Source organism: Delphinapterus leucas, chromosome X (genome assembly GCF_059928025.1).
Source record: "Delphinapterus leucas isolate spDelLeu-1000000601 "Yukka" chromosome X, BTC_Dleu_Yukka2, whole genome shotgun sequence".
Lineage (NCBI taxonomy): Eukaryota > Metazoa > Chordata > Mammalia > Artiodactyla > Monodontidae > Delphinapterus > Delphinapterus leucas.
The window spans coordinates 40,759,773-40,787,771 of NC_143150.1; the positions used below are offsets into that span (position 1 = coordinate 40,759,773).

At 45.0% G+C, this 27,999-nt stretch overlaps 1 protein-coding gene and 1 long non-coding RNA gene across 4 annotated transcripts; both read left to right on the forward strand.

Moving 5' to 3' along the window:
* The first annotated feature begins 3,794 nt into the window (after window positions 1–3,794).
* Window positions 3,795–24,716, forward strand: LOC149744214 (uncharacterized). Of its 3 annotated transcripts, none has more exons than XR_016391304.1 (5): window positions 3,795–5,793; window positions 7,292–7,518; window positions 14,592–14,706; window positions 19,097–19,360; window positions 24,206–24,716. It is a non-coding gene; the product is annotated as an uncharacterized LOC149744214 (long non-coding RNA). The 3 variants fall into 3 exon arrangements; XR_016391303.1 differs by having other exon boundaries at window positions 19,241–19,360; window positions 24,206–24,713; XR_016391302.1 differs by having other exon boundaries at window positions 14,592–19,360.
* On the forward strand, window positions 22,318–24,199 carry LOC149744215 (uncharacterized). Its single transcript, XM_089904237.1, has one exon. It carries the CDS (start codon window positions 22,497–22,499, stop codon window positions 23,748–23,750), a length of 1,254 nt encoding a protein of 417 aa, XP_089760363.1. The 5' UTR covers window positions 22,318–22,496; the 3' UTR covers window positions 23,751–24,199.
* Window positions 24,717–27,999: the final 3,283 nt, after the last annotated feature.

The following is a 27,999-nucleotide window of genomic DNA, read 5'->3' on the forward strand; positions in this document are numbered from 1 at the left end:
TCACTCTTACAGACATGATCACATACATCCACAAGTTACACATTCACTCATATGAACATGCTCACAGACTTACTCCCATTCCTAGATAGACTGACACATGCACACATTCGTTCCAATACAAATATACTCAATTTAACATGGTTATGCACTCATTCACCCACCTGAATATGCCTCACGTATACTGTGTCACTCATACATTTACTTACGTGCATCAGCCTACTCATCCTTAAGATGTTCACACCCTCACATGCACAAACACTCAGTCGCACACACAAACACGGTTGCAAATTCCTTCACCCACATAGACATCCTTACATATAATCATTTGCACACACACATGAACATGCTCACATATACAAGTGTGATCACTATTCACTCACATCCACAGCATATTCTTCACATGAACAAATTCACTGAGATATAAGAAATGCTCACATACTTGCACACAGCCAAAAATTCTCTAACATTGGAGCATATTCACTGACTCACGAGCATACTCACAAATTTACTCATGTGCATAGACACACTCATATATGATCATACCCACATTCACTCACACAAAATCCTCACATGTCCACTAACCTGTGAACATGTTTACAAATTCATTCACATACAGACATTCATATATGCTGACAAGAGTACACTCAGTTTCACTTATACGTGCACAGGAACATGCTCACAAACAGCAACACTTTGATGCAGTCACTTGAACACAGATTTTCTCCAGTCATCACAAAGCTCACACCTTCACACACAGATACACTCAAACTCACAAGCATATTCTCATGTATTCATGAACATGCACTCACACATTAACAAGCTTACACAAATGAACAGTTACACGTTCACTCACTCATGAAAACGTGCTTACACATGCATTCCCTCAAACTTGCTCCCACATTCACTCACACACACTCATATATGCTCACAGTTGCGTACTCACATTTCCCCACACACAGCACATTGACAAACAGCATCATACTCATACTCTGACAAGTGCATATGCTCACACTTACCATGAAGTTCACACATTTTACTCACACACATAGGGATGCTCAGGTATACCCCCCCCACACACCTGCACATTAACTCACAGAAATCTACTCCACTTTCACATGCTCACAAACACACACTCACACACAGAGACACACACGCACGAGTATGCTAACATCCATGCACATGCTCACGAATTCACTCATACATATGAAAAGTCCCATTTACTTCAACACACAAACTCATATTTTAAAAGGCTCCCACGTTCGCTCTCACACCTGTGCTTATATACATGCGCAAGGTCCCATTCACTTGCACACATGCTCACACACTCCTTTGCTTACAATAACTGCTCACATTTCACTAGAATGTGCTGACACATTGAGTCACAGTCACTTACATACTTACACTCATTCCCTCACATACAGAGCTACATGCTCCCAACTAGGAATGTGCTCACCCTCACCAAGAGCCTCACACATTCACTCACATACACTCACACATTCATTCATTCAAATACACTAATGTAGTTGACCCTTGAACGACACAGGGGTTAGGGGTGCTGACCCTCCACGTGCAGTTGAATATGTATAACGTATAGTCCGCCCTGTGTACATGAGGTTCCTCCGAATCCAGGGTTCTGCATCTGCCGATTCAACTAATCGCATATCGTGTAGTACGGTAGTATTTGCCATTGAAAACATCTGCATATACGTGGATCTGTGCTATTCAATCCCCTGTTGTTTAAGGGTCAGATGTGTTTCTAAAATGTCAAACGGGAATTCCCTGGCGGTGTAGTGGTTAGGACTCAGCACTTTCACTGCCGTGGTCTGGGGTCAGTCCCTGGACGGGGAACTGACATCCTGCAAGCCGTGCAGCATGGCCCCCCCCAAAAGAATATCAGGCAAATAAACATGCTTACATTTTCACTCACACCCACAAACATGCTCATATCCATGCACATGGTCACCTGTTCTCTCATGCATATGAAGATGCACAAACATTTACTTAATCACACAAATTCCTATGAACACACTCATACTGTGCTTGAAAAGGCTCACCCATTCATTCTCCAACACGGACATTGTTGTGTAAAGGAGCCAAAGTTGGCCTCTCTTTCCTTCTGCACAGCAGGCTGGAACCCATTAGCTCAAAAGCCCGGCCACACCAAACTCAATTTTTACACATTCATTTGCTTTGAATATATTCCAAGTAAGTAGATTTTAATCCATTCAGAGCTTGCGTGCTTTGTATGCCATGCGAAACTGCAGCCAACACCTGTTAGCTATAGATAAGATAAAGCCTGTAGTTATAAAAGACCCCACAGCACTGCTGCCCTCTGGTACTCTCCGACCCAGAGGCTTCCCATCATGCTACTGAGTGGTGTCACCTAAACACACTAGTCCTCTCTCTGAACCTGCTCTTCCCTGGCATTTCCCTTGCATTTCCCTTGCTTTTCCTTCCTGAGTGGTACTCCCACACAGTAGCCTCTGGAAGTTCTCCTGTTATTAAGACACTTCCCGTGCATGCAAAGCTGTGAAAGCCTCCTCCGGATAAAGGTCATCTTGTGCTACTGCCACTTTCTGGTGATACTTTAGTCTTTGATCAGCCCCTAAATCCCTCGCACTCATTACTCGTGTTGATGAGGAAAGTGGAGGATTTGGGTGATAATCAAGAAATCAATATAGGGTCCACCCAGTCAGGAGGAGTATCCATTGGCAAAACAATCCTGGACAGTCTTAAGTGGTTGGGACTCAAAATGTGGAACTCCCCCATGTCAGTTTGGCATGGCATTGCTCTGTGCTGTATTACACTTTATCTGTATTTATGGTGTCTCCCTGTGTGTCATTAGCCTGGTCAAGCAGCAGCAGCAGTATTTGAGCCAACCCATGCCATTGTAACTGAGTTTTGGGGATCAGAGGCACTGGGCTCCCCAAGAAAGATCCGCCCAGCCACCTGGGTCCCTCACTAGGCAGGTACTAGACGTTGTAAGACCTGTGGGCCCAAATAGGAAAAGGGGAGGAGTGCGGGCCTCTGGACCAAGAGTGGGCTACCTCTGATCCCATAACAGGCTCCCTGTAGCTGGGCTGGTGATCTGGGGTGCTCTGAGGTGAGAGGACATCCTCATGGCCAGGGCGCGGCTATGGCAGGTAAATGAGTCAATAAGGCAGAGGTGTCAGGCCGAGGCTGGTCTCTTAGGACATCTTTGTAAACAGCTAGCCTGTCTCTGCTGCTGTCTCACTCCGACCTGCTGTTGCAGATGGCATCTTTCTAGTCCCTCCCCCAAAGGATGTGGGCTTAAAAAAGCATTACTTAGAATGACTGAATGCACGGAAGTGAATATTCCTGCTGCTCCCAGGACTTGAAGGAGGTGGCTGTCTTTTTTGTTTTTTGTTCTTTTTGGCTGCACGGCACGTGGGATATCAGTTCCCTGACCAGGGATCGAAGCCGTGCCCACTGCAGTGGAACCGCAGAGTCTTAACCACTGGACCGCCAGGGAAGTCCTGGAGGTGGCTGTCTTAATGAACACATGCTCCAAACCACAAGACGTGTCGGGCTCTGTTCACTGTTGTTTTTGCTTGGAGCCTTAACTCCTTTGGAAGTCGAGACAAATTGGAGAACCCTGGGAAAAGAGGTCTGGTGCCCTCTAGAAGAAAAGGCAGTGCAATACCATCCTGACAGTTATTTATCCTCTTTTTTGCTGGTAACCACTCACAAAGTAATAAAGACAGAAGAGACAAAGTAGGAGGGCTAAGGAGGTGAGGTGTGCTCTCAGGTGGAGGAGGAAACATACCCTTTCTCTCACCCATCCGTGAGACCCAGTCTCTCCTTAGGGACGTAGCCGAAGAGCCAAATGAAAAAAGGGCTCTCTGGCTGTATAGAACCTGGGGGACAGTGAGCTCCACCTAGCAGGGAATGTAATTAATCAATTGACTGCCATACTATGGGATGGGAAAATGGTGTCCCTACTGAAGTATCTCACGCAATTAGTGCAGAAGCTAGGAATGGTCCCAGAGGAGGCCATGGAGATAGATAGATAGATAGATAGATAGATAGACAGAGAGATAGATAGATAGATAGATAAGTAGGTAGATACGTTGTTGATGTGGATTTTTATTTCTTAGAAGGCTGCCCACCCTACGTTAAGCCTCATAGTGATCCTGGGCAAACTCTTAAAGGAAAACATTAGCCTCCAACAGCTGGGGATGTTGGGATGGGCTTATCAGGCGACAGATGGCATGCAGCCTGGTGATTTGCCAAGTCTCGAGGAGGCTGAATTTTGTCCTGAGTCCACCAAGTTGTTTCTCAGGGGGTGCTCCTGAAAAGTGTAAGTCCTCTTTCCTGACAGTGATGGCTCATCCTGAGACAGTTCAAGAGGACATAGCTGCCCTGGATTTAACAGAAACTCACGAAAGACAAATTCAAAGTCAAGTGCTGCCTGTTAACAATACCCCACCTGGCCTAAATCAAAATTACTCTCCATAGAGCGATTGCCCCCTTCCTCGGCCAAATAAACCACTTAAAACCAGGCGCCCTCTTAAGCGTGAACCCTGAAATGAACTAGAGACGTTGCTTGTATTGGACCCTAAGGGACAAGGAGCCCAGAGATATTAGATGATCTCTGGTAAATCTGTGGAGCAATTAAAATATTTACTAAAGTCAGACTCCAACCTGGCCAGGCTTTTCCTTCAGAGACAACCTTACCTTCCATGTCTGCCCCTGACCTCTGCCAGTGGCAAGGACCTGCTCCCACATCAGGACCCATTGGCCTCAAAGCAGGCCTCTTCTGGCCGACAGTAGCCCTTTTACCACGTGAACTGTAAACTATTAACAACACTGGCTGGCTCTGGTGGACACAGGTGTCCAAAGCTCCCTAATCCCAGGAAGCACTCATACTTTAAAGTGCCGCCCCCCTCCCCCCACCAGGAGATGCCGGGCTTTGGAGGAGAATTAATTGAAGGGATCATTATCTGCTTAGCTTTTTTTTTTTTTAACTTTCTGTGTGGCGTGCGGGATTTTAGTTCTCCAACCAGTGATCGAACCCACGCCCCCTGCAGTGGACGTGCGGAGTCGACCGCTGGACCGCCAGGGAAGTCCCATCTGCTTAGCTTTTAATATGGGCTTAGTTTTGCTAAAAGATGCTTCTGCGCTGGTTGTTCTCTGAGGCTCTTTGCCCATTACTGGAATGGACTTCCTCAGTCAGCAGGTAACCTCATGAAACAAGCCTAAGGTTTCGATGCCACTGGTGGGCGCTGGCCAGTGGGAACCAGTTCACCTTGCTCTACCCGTGTAAGAGGTACTGAGTAAAAGGAAAGCACTGAAGGATTATGGCCTGTCCTAGCTGACTTAGTTAAAGAAAGGAATGGATTCCCACCTTTCAGTTCTCTGGTATGGCCTGTGCTTAAAGCCACTTCTAATGAGTACAGGCTGTCTGTAGACTAGAGAGAGTTAAACAAGGCTGCTCCCTGTATTAGAGCCCCTCTACCATGAATTGTTCCCTTAATGAATGACATTCAGAATAACACTGGTAAATGGTTCAGAGTCATAGACTGGGCTAACATGTTCTCTTTGTTAAATATCACACTTTGCCTTCCCCTTGGAGGATCAACAGTACACCTTTTTCCCAGTGACCTGTGGGGTACATGAATGCCCCCGTGATTTCCCGTGGGATTTGCATTCGGGACCTAGATGCTTGCTCGGCACCAGCCACCTCCTGCAGAGACTCAGCTCTGGCATTGTATCGATGATATCCTGGTCACTGGACCTGGACAAGACTCTGTGTCACACACCATCACAGCTGTGAGTGAACACCTCCCTGAGAGGGGATGGGCAATTGCCCGCCATAAGGTACAAGGCACCTCCTAGGTTGTTAAATTTCCGGGCTATGTTTGAAACTCAGAAGGGTAAACTAGTCGCAACTGGGTGAAAGAAAAGCTCCTAGTGCTCCAGCCAACCTCCCAGATTGGTAAAGAAAGCCCAACATTTGGTAGGCATGTTTGCATTCTGGTGCCAACCTCAAATATTTGCTGGCTCCCATCTACGGAGTCACCCATTGGCCCTCCACTTTTCCGTGGGGACCTGAGCCACAAAAGGCACTAGATAAGACTAAAGAAGGCTATCATTTCAGCTCTCCCACTAGTGCTCTGAGGGCAGGACTTACAATTGGAAGTTTCGGCCACCCTAACGTTCACTTATGGGAGCCGCTGGACCAAATGTCCGTGGGCCTTTGGCATAAGTGACTCCCAGACTCAGTCCAAAGGTATTGGCCAGTGGAGAGGCAGCTTCTGGAGGTGCACTGAGCCCTTATTGAAACTGAAGGCTTTACTGGAGCAGAGCCAGTTGTCCTGTGGTTTGAGATTCCTGTTATGTCCTAGGTAGTGGCAGAAGCTCCCCGTAGAGCAACAAAGGCCTCTGCTCAAATGATAATGGGATCTACTGGATTGAGCTAAAGCTGGCCCTACTAGAGTGCTGCAACTCCATGAGAAAATCACCACATACCCTGCCACTGCAGTTAATTTACCATAACCTCCCGGCCTTCTATACAGGCCTTCCATTAGTGTATCCATGCAAGGCACAGGCGTCTCCTCATATTATTGAGGGCTTGACAAAATAGCTTTTACAGCCCTTGGGGCTGCCGCAGAAGTTATCCCGTCAGACCAAAGTTCCCACATCCCTGTAAAGCAAACCAGCAACGGGCATTACAAGAAAACATTGCTAGGGGTTGTCACCTATCCTATCATCTTCCAGTAGCAGGGATCATGGAAAGACATAATGGACTTTTTTTTTTCTTTTTTTGCTGTACACGGGCCTCTCACTGTTTTGGCCTCTCCCGTTGTGGAGCACAGGCTCCGGACGCGCAGGCTCAGCGGCCATGGCTCACGGGCCCAGCCGCTCCGCGGCATGTGGGATCTCCCCGGACCGGGTCATGAACCCGTGTCCCCTGCATCGGCAGGCGGACTCTCAACCACTGCGCCACCAGGGAAGCCCCGACATAATGGACTTTTAACTCAAGGGCTGTTGAGAGAACTTGGAGGGCAGTGGCCCTTCAGGTGGTCAAAAATACTGCCCACGGTCCAGATTATATTAAGTTCATGCCCCTGTGGCATAACTACACCATATTTAAATTCACAACAAATGACGAGACCCCCAACAGAGACATTTCTCTCTCTGCTGGTGTACACCTCCACTGCAGACACGACCCGGTTGTCAGTTTTCACAGACATGGGAGCCCAGGCATTGCCATGCACAGAAAAGAAACTTTCACCAGGTACTTTCATCTTTCCTTTCTCCCTCATAGAAAACCCGGAGCTGAGCCACTTCCTTCGTGATCCTGATGAGAACCTGACGTGGACCAGTGATTCTGAAACCATCCTTAGCCTGTGTTCGTTCGTCATCCAGTATAAGCCAAGCAAACTACCCACCACTTTCTGGAGAAAGAGGTGTCCTTATCTGCCATCCCTGTACTTTGCTCCACTAAAGGCACTGTGGAACCCAGGGGGTGGAGCGAAACCTCTCCCAGACCAGGTAACCCCATCTGAACAACACCCAGGGACAATCAGGTCCCCTACTGATGGCTACAGGTGACCTCCAACCTTAATCCCTACCCTGTTAGTATGCCCCTTCTTACCTGAGGAGTTACTGCCCTTGCCATTGTTGACTATCTGTCTATTTGCGGTTCACCCAGCCCTAGTAATCCACACACTTCTGTTGACAGGGTGTGTTGGAAACAGTATACCACATGCACACAACAGGGACTCTTACAACATAGGTCAGGTTGGGGACAATGGGAGCCATGCTGTTGGCTATTCAGGTTGGTCAATCCTACTGACATGACCACAGATACCAACACTGAGGCTAGCGACCTTCTCCTGTCTCTTCTACTACTAGCAACACCCATTCTGGCTAAGCCAGACTCTTCGGATAACACTTAATGACTCATAGATGCCTTCTAAACCCTCAGGGCCAACTTTCACCTCAAATCAGATGAGACCCAGTGTTATAAAGTAGTGCCATTAAGCAAATAGAGCCACTATCTCTTGAGTCTTATTTAAGGCATCCCAGGGAGAGTATGCACCCGGTAGTACAGCCAGCATGCTTGTGATCAGTGTAGTCATATTAAAAATGCTGTAATGAAGAGCCATACCGACAAACTCTATGGGGTTACAATTAGATAAAATTATAGCTCTTACTAATCCCTGGCATAATGATGAATGTAAACGCTGCCAAAAACGTATACCTTAACAACTATTGGTCTCTTTTCTTAGTAGTTATAACGATTTCTCTCTCTCTAGCACAAGTCCCATTTACTGAAGCTTGCACTAAAAAAAATTACACTAATTGACCAAGGGCAACTTATCATGAATTTCCCCCGGGTTGGTAGGTCATATTTTATATATAAATACACACACACACACATACTCACACACACACACACACACACACACACACAAGGAAAGGAATGTATACAACATAATACCCAGGACAAGGCATGTCTAAAATGTCAGGAGCTTCATCCAGTTTGGGAATTCTTTCCTAACCTAACGTTCTTACAATACCACCTTCAAGATTTACATCACACTCAGTGGGACTGGGTTCTTCAACAGCTGCAGCACTTACTGCCCACAGTAAACAATCACAGCTTTTGGGTGTGACAGCAAAGACAGTTCTCATGAAAACATATTTGATCCCATGGAGAAATCTAACCAGTCTCTGCGTGGGAGTTTTTTGTTGTTGTTGTTGTTGTTGTTTTGCGGTACGCGGGCCTCTCACTGTTGTGGCCTCTCCCGTTGCGGAGCACAGGCTCCGGACGCTAATGATCAGCGGCCATGGCTCACGGGCCTAGCCGCTCCATGGCATGTGGGATCTTCCCAGACCGGGGCACGAACCCGTGTCCCCTGCATTGGCAGGCGGACTCTCAACCACTGCGCCCACAGGGAAGCCCTACGTGGGAGTTTTTCCATCCAAATTGACAGCTACTTGGTTACAACGTTTACAAAATTTGTCAGGCTTACCAAGGCCATCGTTAATAAGCACTTGGGAAAGACTTGAGGGAAATTGCAGCCCAATGTTACTCTTCTGGGGATCTTAAAACATATACATCCCATCTTACGGAACAAAAATGAGAAGCCCAGTGGCAAAGGTAATCTGGGAGGAAATCTATTGGTAGCGTTACGTGACCACCTCCCAAGAGGCCACGTCTGAGGCTGTGAAAGCTATACAAACAGCTGCCCAAGAAAAATTTCCCCTAGAATGGAAGCATTGGAACAGGTAGCCCTGCACTGAAATTCAGCAGCCTTGTGATAAACAGGGACAGAAATGGGACAAATGTACAATCTGTTTTTGAAATCACTTGGCCCACCCAGCTGTTTGTTACTGGTAGTTGGCAGGAAACTCAAGCAACGATCACACCACTCTGAGCAAGAAAGAACATACATACAATTGCCCACCAAAACAAACCTGCATGTTGCCTTAGTCACAGCAATGTATAAGATGGCAAATTTAAGCACATTCTGCTTACACAGTCATTTATTCACACAAACTTGGTCACATATTCACTCAATAAAATGAAGATGCCCACGGATTCACTCACACACACAAACACACACACACTCAAGTATGCTCACATGTAAAACTCACACATTCGCTCACATGCACACATTAACACAGTCACAAACAGGCATGCTCACATATTCACTTACCCACAAACATGCTCACACACCATGAAGTCCACACCTTCACTCATGCATATGGATACACTCAGATAAATTCATACACACTCACATGTTCACTCATTCAAATGTAATCAAACATTAACAAGCTTACACGATCAAACACGCTTAAAGATTCACATGCACATGTTCACACACTCACTCACAGGTTTACTAGCACTTGTAGATACCCTGGTTTAGGAACATGTATCTACATATTCAGACACCCAGATATATTTGAAATACCATGTTCACGTACATGACAGTGCTTACGAATTCATTGCACACATGAATATGATCGCATACGCAAGATCACTCACGTTCCTTCACACACATCAACACACTGACACGTTCACTCCCACACAGTGGCATACTTGGTGTTAATGGGTTCACACAATCAACAATCTCATGCACACAAACATGCTCACAAATTCATTCACATACATAGCGACCCTCCCATAAATTCATTTTCACACATATCCATTCTCCCTCTCCCATTAATATGCTCACATATACAAACATGCTCACTATTTACTCACACAATAAGATACTCAAGAATTCATACAAACACAGACTCACATATATGGACACGTTCACACATTCACTCAGTCACATGAGTTTGCTCACAAATTCACTTACACACGGGCACACTTGTGTTTGCTTACATGGACACAGCCACGTATTCACTTATGCACATGCATTAGCCTGCTCACAAACTAAAATACATATTCAGTCACACACAGATATACTCTCACTGTATCATGCTCCTTGCACAGTCACTCACCTGTGAGTATCTTTACACGTTTATTCACCTACAAACACACTCAGTCCCTCACACACATGAACATGCTCACACAGTCACCCACAGATGAACACCCTCAAATAAGGACATGCGTATATATTTATTCACTGTTAACATCAAACAAAGTTACTCTCGCACAGAGACAAACTCACGTATACTCACAAACACGTGCTGATGCTCATCAACAGTCACACGTATGAACTTGATCACACATGCAGTCATACTCAATATGTAAATATACTTACATGTTAAGTCCCCAGAGTGCCTGCTCCACATATGAACATGCTCCCGCATTCCCGACAGAAATTATTATCCCACATATTACACACTCACGTGTTTACTTGCATACACATTCACTCACGTAGTCAAATACACCCACACGTTAACTCTCTGACAGACAAATAACATTCATATATTCATTCACTGGCATGAACACACTTATATGTATGCTCAGTGACACTCATAAAATATGTTGACACATTTATTCACTCAAACTGGCTCACCCAGTCACTTAAATGAACATGGTTACAGTATCACTCATGCACAAGGCATTCATATGTGTCACACGTACATACACATTCCCTCACAGGTTGTGCACGTAAGCACAAACAGGGACATCCTTACACAGTCACTTGCAAATGAACATGCTTCCAAACACACACACTCACACTTTCACTCCCAGAAATAGATTCTTCCATTAAGAAGCTCACATACATAAACACACTTGCAACATTCACTCACACACCCAAAAATGCCCAAACATCCATTCCCTCATACAACCATGATCACAAATTTATTCCAACCTAAAGACGTACTAATTTCGGCTCACGTGCACAGATCCTGCATATACGTACACTCTCAAACCCTTTGCCCGTGCAAATGAACACAAATAGGAACACACTTACCCATTCAATTGTAAATAAACATTTTGACACTCATCATGAAATTCACATGTTCAGACATCCCAGATGTACATATACCCTCACAAGTAGATGCTCACATATTCACGCATAAGTTTACTCATCCATTAGCAACCCCATGCAAACTAGTATGCTTACAGATTAACTCGCACACATGAGCAAGCTAACCTCCATGAACAAATTCACATATTTACTCATACACGTGAATAGGTACAAATATGTGTTAAATACACAAATATACTCACACCGACACACTTATGCCTGAATAGGCTCACACATCAATCTCATACATGCACACACATTTATTCCCTGACATGATCTCGCTCAGACGTTTACTCACACTGGTGGAGACGCTTATGTACTCACAGATACGTGCTCATTCACTCACTCAGACGAGCAACCATTACTCAAACCAACATGGCTACACACATGAAATGCTCACACCTTCACTCACTCGTGAAAATATGGTCATATAACCATATATTCATTCACTCATGTATCAACACTCATATATTTACTGATGTGTGTACTTTAATTTAGGCTCACACGCATTGACATGTTCACTTACAAATACAAACATGGTTTAAAATTGGCTTGCACACGTAGAGATTCACAAATAATCACTTGCACATATTCTCACACCCAGTCACAGATGCATATCAACATATTAAGTATAAAACTTGATTACCATTCACTCATATGTGTGTTCAAACACACAAATAAACTTGTGAATTTACTCAGACACAAAAATTGATAATATACATGCACACATACACATTGTTACTTATAATAACATGCTCACAATTCACTCCAAAGGGCACAGTGACAGATTAACTCCTGTACTCACGAACAGTCTTACACATTCTGTCACTTGCACAAACATGTGTGAACATTCAGTCACATGAGCATGATAATACATGTATTTACTCATGTGAACATTCTCACAAAATCATTCACACACTAGACAGACTCATTTGCACTTATATGTACATACACTGTTTTCTAAAGATTTTTTTTTGATGTGGACCTTTTTTTTAATAGCCTTTATTGAATTTGTTACCATATTGCTTCTGTTTTCTGTTTTGATTTTCTGGCCGTGTGGGATCTCAGCTCCCCGACCAGGGATTGAACCTGCATCCCGTGCATTGGAAGGCAAAGTCTTAGCCACTGGACTGCCAGGGAAGTCCCTGTATATACACTTTAACTTCCATAAAATAACATGATCGCAAAAGGAGCATGCTCATGTCTTCATTTGTCCATGAACATGCTCATACTTACAAACGCTCACACAGTCGCACACAAATACCCCCACACATTAACATGCTTAAAGGTGAACACCTGTTCACTCACAACATGCTTACAAATTACTAACACACATAGACGCACTTACATCTACATTGTCACACATTCAATCCCACAGACTTGGTCACACATTTATTCACGAGAACATGCCCAAGAATTCATTCACACGCAAGACACACTCATACATGCTTACGTTCATTCGCTCACACCTTCTCTCGTTAATATATATAAACACACAAACAAGGACATACTCATACATTCAGTCACACATGGGCATCCCCATCTTAACATGATCACACGCTCAAATGCTAACACATTCAATCAAACACACACGTGTTAAAAAGTCATTTGCATATATACTCTTAGATATGATGATTTATACAAATCACGTGTCCAGTCTTACTCCCGTATTTACTCATTCACATGCACAAACATCTCAGTGTTCACTCACATACACCTACCTGTTCTCACCCATGACCATACAAATTCACTAAAACAAATTCGTGCTCTTATACAGACGTATTCACTAACACAGACGTCCTCAGTTCTCACACACATGTAGACACACTCACATATGCTACCACCAGTGCACATATTCCCTCATTCACCTGAACATGTTCACAAATGTATTCACAAAGAAGACACACTCACAGATCTCACATGAGCACATTCCCTCATTTACACTCATTAGCACACTCAAAAACAGGGCCATGCTCACACATTAACTGGCACAACATGCATTCTCACAAACTCATACTTACAGAGACATAGTCATATAGACTGTGTTCACACTGAAGCCATTCACTTACACAGGCACATTAACACACTCACAAACAGAAATATGCGTACCTATTCACTCTCACACAAACATGCTCACACTCAGCATCAACTCAAACATTCACTTACACACAAAGATTCACTCGCAGATTTAACATACAATACACTCTCACCGTAACAAGCTCATGAAAACAAATATTCACTCACACAAACATGAAAATATATATGCACATGCTCACAAGTTCCACACACTTGAACACCCCCATTTATTCAACACTCAAATATTCTCACATAACACACTGTAAGACGTGAAAAAGTTCACAAATTCACTCTCACAAATGTCCATGCCTACATATATGCACATGCTCACACATTCACTTATATTAACATGTTTCCTCCTTGCTCACACAAATGAACATGCTGAAAACTTATTCACGCATATAGACACATTCATGTACTTTCCCACCCACATGCTCAGACATTCACTCACTACAAATGTGCTCATACCTCATACCCTCACGTGAACATGCTCACAAATGTGCTCAAATACATAGACATAACCCAGTCACCCACACTCTAAACAATTCACTCCATACAAACCTGCTCAAACATTCACTCAATCACATGAGCATTCCTACAAATTCACTCACACAAGGACACGAATATAGGGCTTCCCTGGTGGTGCAGTGGCTGAGATTCCGCCTGCCAATGCAGGGGACACGGGTTCGTGCCCCGGTCCGGGAAGATCCCACGTGCCGCGGAGCGGCTGGGCCCGTGAGCCGTGGCCGCTGAGCCTGCGCGTCCGGAGCCTGTGCTCCGCAACGGGAGAGGCCACAACAGTGAGAAGCCCGTGTACTGCAAAAAAAAAAAAATCAGTATGAGATCAAGAAGATTTCATTTAGGATTTGAATTTGGAAAGGCCAAATATCACAAGTTGTTAGAAATGGCAAAAGATTTGTACACTTGGCTAAGTAGAATCATGGGTCACTAAGAAACTATTTGGCCACCTATTTTACCAGAGTAGTAATAAAAGATTTCAAAAGTAAATATTGGAAGTAATGTGATTCAAAACAGCCTTCTGTCTTTTAGAAGTAAGAAGACTCATTTATCTTACAAATAAAGGACATGATAAATCAACAAGAAGCACAGGAAATTTTTCTGAGAAGACAAAGAATCTCTGCTTTCTACGGAGATTACTTAGGAGGTAAGGAAAAACCTATTATAATCTCTTATTAAGAGCAAACCTAAGAGGGTTTTGTCTTAGCAGCTTTCAAAGATAAAATCTAGTGTTATTAACTATAGTCATCATGCTGTACATTACATCCCCATGCCTTATTTATTTTATAACTAAGAGTTTGTACCTTTTTTATGGCTTCATAACTGTGTTTCAGTTTTTAATATATTTTTATTGAAGTGTCGTTGATTTATAGTATTATGTTAGCTTCTGGTGTACGGCAAAGGGATTCACTTATATATATAAATATATATATATAAATGTAAATATATACATACATATATACACACACACACACATTCTTTTTCATATTCTTTTCCATTATGTTTAACAACAGGATATTGAATATAGCTTCCTGTGCTATGCAGTAGGACCTTGCTGTTTACCTATTTTATATATAGTAGTTTATATCTGCTAATCCCAAACTCCTAATTTATCCCTTCCCCACCCCCTTTCCCCTTTGGTAACCATAAGTTTGTTTTCTATGTCTGTGAGTCTGTTTCTGTTTTGTAAATATCAATAAGTTCATTTGTATCATTTTGTATTAGATTCCACATGTAAGTGATATCATATGATACTTGTCTTTCTCTGTCTGACGTACCTCACTTAGTATAATAATCTCTAGGTCCATGCATGTTGCTGCAAGTGGCATTATTTCATTATTCTTTATGGCTGAGTGGTATTCCATTGTATATATGTACCACGTTTTCTTTATCCATTCATCTGTCGATAGACATTTAGGTTTCTTCCATGTCTTGGCTATCGTAAATAGTGCTGCTGTGAACATTGGGGTGCATGTATCTTTTTGAATTAGCGTTTTCTCTGGATATATGCCCAGGAGTGGAATTTCCGGATCATATGGCAACTCTATGTTTAGGTTTTGGAGGAACCTCCACACTGTTTTCCATAGTGGCTGCACCAATTTAATTTCCCACCAACAGAGTAGGAGGGTTCCTTTTGCTCCATACTTTCACCAGCATTTAGTGTTTGTAAACTTTTTTTAAAATTTTATTTTATTTTATTTATTTACTTGGCTGTGCTGGTTCTTATTTGGGACACGTGGGATCTTTGTTGCCACGTGCAGGATCTTTATTGCACGTGGGATCTTTTAGGTGTTGAATGCAGGATCTTTAGTCGTGGCATGTGGGATCTTTGTGACTTGTGGGATCTTTTAGTTGCGGCGTGTGGGATCTTTTAGTTGTGGCATGTGGGCTCTTACTTGCAGCATGCGGGGTCTTTTACTTGTGGCATGTGGGCTCTTGCGGCATGCGGGGTCTTTTAGTTGTGGCATGTGGGCTCTTACTTGCGGCATACGGGATCTAGTTCCTCGACGAGGGTTTGAACCCGGGCTCCCTGCATAGGGAGTGTGGAGTCTTAACCATTGGACCACCAAGGGAAGTCCCTGTTTGTAAACTTTTTGTTGATGGCCATTCTGACCGGTGTGAGGTGATACCTCATTGTAGTTTGGATTTGCATTTCTCTAATAATTAGCGATGTTGAGCATTGAAGAAGATATCTTCTAATCCTAGTTTTTTGAGAGTTTTTATCATGGAAGGGTATTGAGTTATGCTACAGGCTTTGTAAACGTCTCTTAAGATGATCATGAGGATTTGTCTGGTATTCTGTTAGATGTATTACACTGTGATTTCTTTCTTTTATATAAATTTATTTATTTTTAATTTTGTCTACGTTGCGTCTTCGTTGCTGCGCACGGGCTTTCTCTAGTTGCGGAGAGCGGGGCCTACTCTTCGTTGCAGTTCGCGGGCTTCTCGTTGCAGTGGCTTCTCTTGTTGCGGAGCACAGGCTCTAGGCATGCCGGCTTCAGTAGTTGTGGCACGTGGGCTCAGTAGTTGTGGCTCACGGGCTCTAGAACACAGGCTCAGTAGTTGTGGCACACGGGCTTAGTTGCTCCGCGGCATGTGGCATCTTCCCGGACCAAGGGTCGAACCCGTGTCCCCTGCATTGTTGGGTGGATTCTTAACCACTGCTCCACCAGGGAAGTCCCTACACTGTGACTGATTGATTGATTGATTGATTGATTTTTGGATGCTGTTGGGTCTTCGTTGCGGCATGCGGTCTTTCTGTAGTTGCGGTGACTGTGGGCTACTCTTCGTTGAGGTGTGCAAGGTTCTCATTGCGGTGGCCTCTCTTGTTGTGGAGCACGGGCTCTAGGCGCGTGAGCTTCAGTACTTGTGGCACGTGGGCTCTAGAGTGCAGGCTCAGTATTTGTGGCGCACGGACTTAGTTGGTCCGCGGCATGCGGGATCTTCCCGGACCAGGGCTCGAACCTGTGTCCCCTGCATTGTCGTGTGGATTCTTAACCACTGCTCCACCAGGGAAGGCCCTACCCTGTGATTTCTTAATGTTAAATCAACATTACATTCCTGGGATAAAAATCCTTTGGTCATGGCATACAATCTTTGTGTATGTTATTGGACTGGTACAGGCATTATGCCCAAGGAGTCTTGGTCTTTTTCAGGGAGAGTCCAGAACAGGTTCAGTCAGGCAAGAAACTCATACAACATGGAAGACTCTCTTCTATCGTTATACACAATCATGCATGAAGTGAATCTTTTTTTAGAATGAGAAGAAAGTTCATAATGGAAAAAGATAACAACTACCATGAACAAAAATTAGAAAATATCACACACACACAAACACACAATGCCACATATGGCATGATTCCATTTCTATGAAATGTCCAGATTAGGCAAATCTATAGTGGCAGAAAGGAGATTAGTGGTTGCCAGTGTTTGAGGATAGGAGGGAATGGTGTATGACGGCTTCCTGGATATAGGATTTCTTTCTTTTTTTTTTTTTTTTTGCGGTACGTGGGCCTCTCACTATTGTGGCCTCTCCCATTGCGGAGCACAGGCTCCGGATGTGCAGGCCCAGCGGCCATGGCTCACGGGCCCAACCGCTCCGCGGCATGTGGGATCTTCCCGGACCGGGGCACGAACCCATGTCCCCTGCATCGGCAGGCTGACTCTCAACCACTGCGCCACCAGTGAAGCCCCAGGGTTTGTTTCTGAGTTGATGAAAATGCTCTGAAACTAGATAGGGGTGATGGTTGCACAGCATCGTGAATGTACTAAAAGAACTGATTGGTACATTCTATTTTTAAAACGTTTTATTTGATTTGTCCATTTTAAATGGACTAAAATCATTAATTTCTTGTTATTTTAATTTCACTTTAGTTTAAAAATAACAAAGAAAGAAACGTGCAACCCGGTCGTAACAGAGAAGAGGCTTCTTGTAAAAAAAAAAGCCTGAGTTGGGACGGAAAGGATGATTAGGGCTTAGAAAGTCAGAGGGGGCCAAAGCTATGCATAAGGTCTAGTTAGGGGAATAAAGATGGGCAAAGATCCATTAGAAGAAAGAGAACATAGCATATTTGAAGGATTAAAAGATGATCTGTGCAGCTACAGCAGTGAGCATGGAATGTGTTCAGTTTGTGATGTGCCCAGACATTAATTTGCACTTACTTTGTGCCAAGCTCTACATCAAGTAGGCCCTTGTAAAGTATTAGCTCATTAAATCTGTACAGCAATCCGATGAGGTTGGGACTATTTTTCACCTCGTTTACTGATGGAGAAATTGAGAATTATAATATAAGACAGGATTTGAGATATTAAGTCCTGAGCCCAAGATCTCACAGCCTGTAAGTGCGCTGGAACTTTTATCCAGGCAGTCTGGTTTGAGAGCTCACACTCTTTAACTGCCACAGCTGCCCAAAGATACCAGGTCCTGCCTCTGCAGGGCAGCTCATCTCATGAGTTTAAAGACACAGGGGATTGGAAAGTGTTTCTGTGTAGAGTTTATGTTTACAGTTTGCCTAAAGTTCAACCGAAATAATCTTTACCCATACACTCACACACACCCGCTCAGCCCTCCAGATACGTTTCTGAGTCATAGAAGGTTTTTGCCTCTACGTAGTGTTTGCACAGATTTTACCTTTAGATCTCCCAATTCTTCCAAACTCTTAAGGGTATTTTGAAATCCTTCAGGTAGATAAACTGCCTCACCTGAGAGTGGTGTTCCATCAGGGGCTCAGGCAGAGGTGTTGAATGTACCTGAGGCTGGAATATTAAAGAAACATATGGGGAAGGAAGCTTTTTTCCTAATCTCTGAGTTTCCTAGGTGGCCATGGGAGAAAGAAGAGAAGTCACTATGCACATGAACTTTTTTTCTACATCAAAATTAATGACATATGTAAATTTCATTAAAGTCTGTCAATGGTTCCCGATTTACTATATAAACATAAGTACACTTCCTAACAAAGGTCTTAAATTTTGTTCTTGTGATTTTGGAAGTGGGTGTTGCTGATGTTATAGTCACTTCTGTGTTTATTTTGTCTCAGAAGGCATACTGTTTGCATTCTTTGTCAGGATATATAAGAGGAAGTAGATGCGAGGTAAGTAAAAGTTGTTTAATATCTGAGCTCAAAATTCTATAACCTGTTCTAAGTTTCTGGGTCTCTGCCATCCCTATTTTGCCTTTCCAGCTGGCTCACTATTAAGCTGTGCCTGTAGAGATTTCCTGAGAGAGACAAGAAGTCTGATGGAAGGAGAATCTACTATGTCTTGTCTCTGTTCCTGTTCCTCTCTGGATCACCCCCCTAAAGGTAAGAATAGTCTTTCAAATAAATTTTTTTATTTATTTATTTTGCTTTCATTTATTTATTATTTTTGGCTGCGTTGGGTCTCCGTTGCTGCGCACGGACTTCCTGTAGTTGCGGCGAGCGGGGACTACTCTTCGTTGCAGTGCGCGGGCTTCTCATTGCGGTGGCTTCTCTTGTTGTGCAGCACGGCCTCTAGATGTGCGGGCTTCAGTAGTTGTAGCACGCGGGCTCAGTAGTTGCAGCTCACAGGCTCTAGAGCGCAGGCTCAGTAGTTGTGGCTCATGGGCTTAGTTGCTCCGCAGCGTGTGGGATCTTCCCGGGCCAGGGCTCGAACCCACGTCCCCTGCGTTGGCAGGTGGATTCTTAACCACTGCGCCATCAGGAAAGCCCTCAGGTGAATTTTTAAGAAGAATTCTTTTATATGTCTTTTATATGTATATGATATGTTCTTTATCCTTTCATCTGCTCAAAGCACTTAGGTTGTCTCCATTCTTTGGCTCTTGTCAATAATGCTGCAATGAGCATAAGAGAGCAGAGCAGAAATCACCTCCTTTGGATCTGTTTTCAGGAGTGGGATTGCTGGCTGATCTGATAGCTCTACTTTCAATCTTTTGAGGAACCTCCATACAGTTGTCCACAGTGGGTGCACCATTTTACTTTCCCACCAGCAGGGCACGAGTGTTCCCATTTTACCACACTCTTGCCAACACTTGCTATCTCTTGTCCTTTTGATAATAGCCATCCTAATAGGTGTGATGTCTTAATTGCAGCTTTGATTTGCATTTCCCTGATGGTTAGTGATGTTGAACACCTTTTCATATACCTATTCGCCAGTTGTATGTCTTCTTTGGAAAAACGTATATTTGGACCGTGTGCCCTTTTATTAATTATTTGTTGGTTTTGGTTTTTCTTTTTTTGTTTGCTGTTGAGGTGATTGAATTCCTTATATATTTTACATATTATCCCCTCAACAGATAACATGATTTGCAAATATTTTCTTGTGCTTCACAGGTCTGTTGCCTTTTCATTTTGTTAATTATTTCCTTTGCTGTGCAGAAGCTTTTTAGTTTGATGTAGTCCACTTGTTTAGTTTTGTTTTTGTTGCCTTTGTTTTGGTGTCATTTCAAAAAAAAATCATTGCCGTAACCTATGTCAAGGAGCTTACCCCTGTGTTTTCCTCTAGGAGTTTTACAGATTCAGGCCTTACGTTTAAGTCTTTAATCCATTTTGAGTTCATTTTGGGGTATGGTGTAAGATAAGGGCCCAACATAGTATCTTTGCCCGTGGATATCCAGTTTTCCCAGCACCATTTATTGAAGAGACTATCCTGTCCTCATTGTGTGTTCTTGGAGCTCTTGTCAAATAGTTGAGCATGTATGTTACAGCTAACACCCAGTCTTGCTTCTGTGCCCAGCGACAGTAGTAAATGGGATTAGCATAAAATAGTTGTCGATTGCTTCCTCGTTTTCAGCATTCGTTACCCTTGACCACTCGGCTAAGTGGGGCTGAGTACAACAAAAAGTCTCGGACTGGGCTTCCCTGGTGGCGCAGTGGTTGAGAGTCCGCCTGCCGATGCAGGGGACACGGGTTCGTGCCCCGGTCTGGGAGGATCCCACATGCCGCGGAGCGGCTGGGCCCGTGAGCCATGGCCGCTGAGCCTGCACGTCCAGAGCCTGTGCTCCGCGGCGGGAGAGGCCACAACAGTGAGAGGCCCGCGTACCGCAAAAAAAAAAAAAGTCTCGGACTGTTGAGCGAGAAATGATTCTAGGAAGCCTGTCCTGTTAACGTCTGCCATGCTGTATTAGTCTGCTCAGGCTGCCCTAATAAAATGCCATAGGCTGGGCGGCTTAAACAAGACATTTATTTATTTCCTACAGTTCTGGAGGCTAGGAAGCCCAAGGTCAGGGTGCCAGCATGGTGGAGTTCTTGGTGAGGGCCCTCGTTTGGCTTGAAAATAGCCGCCTTCTTCCTGTGGCTTCACGTTGGGGTGGTGGGCGGAGAGCACCATCTGTGGTCTCTTCCTGTAAGGGCAGTAATCCCAATGTGTAGACCCCAGCCTCCTGACCTTCACAACTGAATGACCTACCAAAGACCCAGTCTCCAAATACCATCTCCTGGGGGCGGGGTGGGGTGGGGGATGAGCTTCATCGTATGAATTTGGGAGGCAGGGGGTGTACACAATCCAGTGCAGAGCAGGTGCTCAGCCTAGTCTTTAAAACAAGTATCTCTCTCTGTGTGTGTGTCTCTGTCTCTGTGTGTCTCTGTCTCTCTCTCTCTTCCCTCTCTCTCTCTGTCTTCATTTCTTGGAGGCTGCAAGTGAATTGGGGAGCCCTGATGAAACACTGTCCAGCTCCTGTCTTTACTGCTTCTTCCACTCTCCATTCTCCCTGCATCTATATCGACTTTGTATGTCCTTTTCTAAGTAGCCTTAACAGCATTAAAACCTCCAAATTCTCTTGCTCTCTCTTGTGGGAGGTTTTAAGCGTTGCTGAGATTTGATCTATACACCTTCTCTCTCTCTCGTTTTTGAACTAAGTGTGTCTCTATCAGCGTGAGCTGCCCCAGGGTGGCAGTTGGGGAACACATGCAGGTTCCCATACCCCAGGGCGCCGCCCTTTAGGGACATTGTAGTTTTGCGCTTGCAGGGGTGGAATGAAAAGGAAGGGATTCCTGTGCGCTCACAGAGGCTCAGGGTGAGCTGGGCCTTTAAGGCCTCCAGGGAAGCTGAAGACCTTGATCACTCATTGGACGGTGGTGCTGTCAATCCTTGGCTGCTGGCAAATGAGCTTAGAGCTGGCGCTGGAGGAAGTGGCCCTTCGTTGACCCTTCTAAAGTCCGCCTCCCGTCGCCAGCCAGTCAGGCTCTTTCCCGCCCTGTGCCCCTGGGCGCAGCGTCCTCGTCCCAGTCTCGCTGGGGTGCACCGCGGGCAGGCCGTCTACCCTTCCCGTAGCGGGGCCCCCAGAGGCATCTTTGCTGAATCCTGTCCCCTGTGCAGCCGGCTTCTCTGCAGCCCCCACCCCGTCCCGGAGGCCCCGCTGCCCACAGCGTCCCCTCCCTCAGCGACACTCATCCCGGCGGTCGCCATCTTCCCCGCGGTCGTCACTGCAGCCCCATCCGTGTCTGGCGCGTCCCTCCTGCCATGTCTGCCACAGAGGAGCACGGGCTAATCCCAGGTGGCCAGGACGGAGCTGGTGGCGGGGCGGGTGGCGACCCCAGTCCCCTCGGGGTCCGTGCATCCCCTTCGGGAGGGATGGATGGAGTCGAGCGGGCCGCGGCCCTGCTGGCCTCCCTGAGGCGCTCCAGAGCGTTTGACGAGGAGGATGGTGGGCAGAAGGCCACCCAGGCCGCAGTGGAAGAAGACTGGGATGTAGAGATGGTGGAGGAGGAGGAGGAGGAAGAGGAAGAGACGGAGGAGGAGATGAAGATGGAGGAAGACACGGAGAAAGAGATGGAGGGGATGGAGGAGACGGAGGAGGAGGCGGAGGAAGAGTTTGAATTAGACATCGAGGACCAAGAGGAGGATGAGTACCAGTCAGAAGAAGGGGACGAAACTGAGGAGGAGGAGGAGGAAGAGACAGAGAAGGAGGAGGAACAGACGGAGGAGGAAGAGGGGGAGATGCAGATGGAGGAAGACACGGAACAAGAGATGGAGGGGATGGAGAGGACGGAGGAGGAGAAGGAGGAAGAGTTTAAATTAGACATCGAGGACCAGGAGGAGGATGTGTACCAGTCAGAAGAGGGGGACGAAACTGCGGAGGAGGTTGAGGAGGACGAAGAGACAGAAGAGGAGGACGAGAATGGGCAGGAGGGCGCGGGAGTGGTCGCGGGCCACGGGGCCTCTGCGGCGTGTTCTAAGTCCCTGCTCCGGGATGTGGTCCATTGCCATCCGAAGCCCAGGCACTACAACTACCGTGTCCTGGTCGACCCCAACACTGGCTGCGTGATGGTCAGGCACCGCTGCCGATGGCCCTCGGACCCTACAGCGGATGCCGCGCCTCCTCAGGGGCAGGGAGACCTGGGAGAGGCAGGTGAGATCTGGCGAAGTGAGTACCAGGCAGAGGGCACCCTGCCCTGGGAGCTGTGGGAACCTGCAGAGGGGGCGGCATCCCAGAAGGCAGAGGAGCCGGCAGCGGAGGCCGTGTTCTGGGCGGGCGAGGTCCTGGCTGATGCCTCCGAGTCCTGGGAGGCTGGGGCGTGTGGATCTGACGACAGGGCCGAAGCTGGCGAGGGGCAGCCCAGGCCTCAGGCCCTTGCAGCCCCTGCTGGGGCATCGGCCTCAAAGGCAGGCTGTGCTCAGCGCTGGCCTCTGGCGGTTAGGCAGCGGGTCAAACCTCTCAGAAACTTTCAGGCACGATATGCACAAGTTGAAGCCCAATTCTCTAAAGACCTTTAGGATCTTGAGAAAAAGTATGCTGCCTTCTACCACCCGAGGGGCAAACAAATGGCATACCTCACTTTTGGCTGATGGGCTTCTAAAAATGTAAAGATTCTCAGTAGGATGACCTGAGAAAATGATGAAACGGAACAGGGGCACTTTTCAGTGGTTGAGGAATCAATGAGCTTCGCGGTAGAATTTGTCTTTAAATCGGGTGAACATTTTCCAGTGAGGTTCTGGCAGAGACATACAAAAATGCTCTCAGGATCAGACGATTTTGATCCCTTCTCCAAAGGGCCAGAAATAATCAGCAGCAGTGTGTGAGATCTGCTGGAAAGAGGGGGAACGTGTTGTGAAAACTGTCAAGCAGCAGAAGTGCGAGGGCCATGGAAGTGTTGTATCAACCAGTAGGAGCATGGCCAGCTGTTCTTTTTACTTCTTTATTTATTTTCTGACATATTTCTCTTCTCCAGATCCTCCCGAGGGCAGAGAACTAGATTCTGCTGCTGACTTTAAATCGGGAAATGTTGTCCACCACCTTGTGATGCCAAAGTCCGTATCATTCGACACTAAAGAAGAGAGTGAACATCAGTATGAAAGCGCTGATGAAGAGAAAGAGGATGGAAATGAGGAACTAAAAGAAGGACCCAAACTGGATATGGTCTCAGCAGAGGGCAGCTCTGGAGAATACAGGTATTATTGTATAGTGCAAGCATTCCCGACATATACCTGTTACTAACAGCTTTATGTTTTGTTTTGTTTACATCCTTAATCTACTTTTTGCTTATCTTTTTAGCATCTTTATTGGAGTATAATTGCTTTACTGTGGTGTGTTAGTATCTGCTTTATAACAAAGTGAATCAGCTCTAGTATACCTATATCCCCATTTCTCTTCCCTCTTGCATCTCCCTCCCAACCTCCCTATCCCACCACTCTACGTGGTCACAGAGGTCCGAGCTGATCTCCCTGTGCTATGCAGCTGCTTCCCACTAGCTATCTATCATGTTTTTAATAATTTTTGTAAAGTAAATATAGATGAAATTTAATTTTGGAAAAACAGTTCAATGTTAACAATGTACTTGTATTCTAGATGGTATAGAAGGCAGTGTGTTCTGAAATGTATTTCATTTACAGCCGCAAGTCCTTTGTCCTGTAGCTTTAAGACCACTACAGATGGGAAATTTATCAGACCTGGAAATAGAGACCTATATTTTTTTAGAGGTCTAAAATATAGAGAACTATATATTTAGAGAGTGGCCACGAGGAGAAGCAGCTAAAGCGACCAAGCTGTGCACTGGCTGAACCTTCATCACCTGGCCACAGAAATGGAGTCTCTTGGCATAACAATGCCTTTGAGAAGGTGACTGCTTACAAAGTAGGAAAAAGTTAAGGATTTCAAATAAGACTGCATTTCATGAGTAATTCACAAATATTACTTCAATTTAGATATTTTATTCAAAAGAAAAGAAAATTACCATAGTAAGATGATTGGCTATCACTGAGTTGGTAATTCAATCTTAGTTTCTCTTTTCTCTACCCATTCATCTTTTCTTTTCTCTCTCTCATCTCTCTCTCTCTCTCAGTATCACATTAGCACAGAGTGTTAACCACTGGACTGCCAGGGAAGTCCCGGGAGGTTCACTTTAGACAAACCCATGCACACCTCTTCTTGAGATAAGCCTTTTTTGGTGCATGCTCGGAGTCCATGTCCCTGCCCCTTACCGAGCTCCAGTTACCTAGGGCCCTGAATTTACTCCCCAGGTGGCCCCATGTCCCAAGCCCCAAGAGGCATGTGTGTTCCTCTTCACTGCGTCTGTGCTTCTGAGGGCTGAGGGGCAGTGTCAGTGTTATACTCTCAGGGCTGGGAGGTATCTACGAGGTGAAGGCTGCGTATCCAGGTAACAGGACAAGTGGGCTACGTTATCCACATGGATGCACCTGAAGCCTCTCATGTTGAGGGAGGAAGCTCAGGCTTGCTGCTCTGAGGGTTTGCTGTAGCTCTAACATATCAGGCTTCTCTGAGTCTCTGAGAGACGGTCCCTAAATCAGGTCAGGGACAGATCCTGCATTTCCTGCTTCTCTGGGTGTTTGTGGGTGTTTCTGTATCCACATGTATAAAATATGTTTTCAGTGAGTCCTTCTGCCTTGAAAACTTTGTGCTTCTTCTAGGAAAAGACCTGTCTTGTCCCTCTCTGCCTCGTCCAGGAAAGGTTAGGGTATTCTGATATTTTCCTTGGTTATGGCCCCATCTTCTGAAAGGATTTGATCCAAAAACTCTCCTTTTATTCCACTACCTGAGAGGTGACCATTGGGAGAAAAACAGAGGGGCAGGGTGGGTGCTGGAGTTGGAAACAGTGTTCTGTCCCAGTTAGGGATATGCTAATGACACTAAAGTTAGTGATGAAGAATCACTTTTACTCTAAGCCACCTAGTTTCAGATGCTTATAACTCCAAGGAATACAAATGAGTACACGTTTACAAGTCTAACAGGGCGGGATTCTCAGACAATGGTGTTTTGTGAAATGTGGTATTATCCAGTCCTGTGAATCACATCATATAGTAGGATCGGTTTTGAGGCATAAAATGTACATTTCTTAGAAGTCTGAGCAATGAATTATGTGTGTTTATAGATAAGGAATTGATTTCATCCCCAGATCTATGAAGAAAATGAGTTTAAAACGTTTCGAAGAGGCACCTGAAAGTTGGCTGTTCCCTCTCTCTCCCTGTCTGTCTCTTTCTCTCATCCAGTTATTTACTCTGCTGCCTTTCTCTCCGTTTTCCTGCCTTATTTTACACCGCATCACTTCCTGACAAATTATGAACTGTTTCGTGTATACAGAAGATAATACAGCATATATGTAAGGTGTATCATAATAATATAGAAACCTGTGTACTCACCACCAAGCTTGCGAACTAGAACACGGCTAATCCCTTGGAAGTCCACCTGTGCCCTTCCAGATTCCTCCCCTCATTCCTTCCCATTGGTAACCACGATCCTGAACTTTGTTAATAATTCACTTTTTTATACATTCACTGCAGAGGAATGTTCCTTTAAATAACGTTATTTCTTGTCCATTTTGGACGTCATGTAGATCTAATTATACTAGGCGTATTACTTATCTTGCTCTTTCTCTATCCCCCCAATTTTGTGTTTGTGATCTTTATCCATGTTGATGTGTGCAACTGTAGTAATCACTTTTCATTGCTGTATACTTATCCACCATATGAAAATTCCACAGTGTGTCTCTTTCCTGTTGATGGACATGTGGCTTGTTTCCAGTTTTATGCTTTTGCAAATTATTTTGCGATGAACTTTCTCATTATATCCCCCTATGCCCACATACAAGAGTTTCTCTAGTTTCTCAGTTGAGGGCAATTTTACACACTACCCCTCCGCCCCAACCAGGGAGACATTTGATAACGTCTCAAACCTTTTGGTTGTCGTAACTGAGGGTGTGCTACTGGCATATAGTGGGTGGAGGACAAGGATACTGCTAAACATCCTACAATGCACAGGACAGTTCTCTACAACCCAGAATTATCTTTTCCAAAATGTCAACAGTTGAGGAACCCGGATCTACAGTATAGGCCTAAACATGAAATTCCTGGGTCGTAGGGTCTGCCCACGTTCAACCTTACTAGGTAACACCAATTATCTTTCAAAACGGTTGTACTAGTTCATATTCCCAACAGCAGAGGATGAGATTTCTATTTGTTCCACATTCTTGCCAACTCTTAGTATCATTACCTTCATTACTTCTTGCCTGAACTTTGCCCTAGTCTCCTAACCTCCTCCTACCTCCATATTTTTCCCCACAGATACATGCTTCATGTACTTGCTAAGTCAACCTTCCTAAAACCCAACTCTGGCCATGCCAGATTCCTGTAAGAAAATTTTGATGACTGTACTGCATACACAATAAACTTGGCATTTAAGATGCACACAAAAGGGCCCACTAGCTCTGTAGACCAAGTAATACCAACTTATTAGGTGGTATTCAAATAAGCCCTGCCCTTTCTCTGCTCTCTGCAGGATGTCTGTTGTTGAAGACTTACCCTTTCTTAAGTCTCTTCTACATTCATTTCTATGTCCATTAATTCAGCCAGTTATTAATTCTTTTTAATGTACTGAGTATTTGTCTCTCTCTGTCTCACTTAGTTCCCTTAACATAATACCCTCCAAGTCCATCTATGTTGCTGCCAATGGCAAAATTCTTTTTTTATGGCTGATTAGTATTCTATATATACATCACATCTTCTTTCTCCA

Excerpts from the sequence above, each read along its gene's own strand:
- LOC149744215 (XM_089904237.1), top strand. The coding sequence starts at position 22,497 with ATGTCTGCCACAGAGGAGCACGGGCTAATCCCAGGTGGCCAGGACGGA.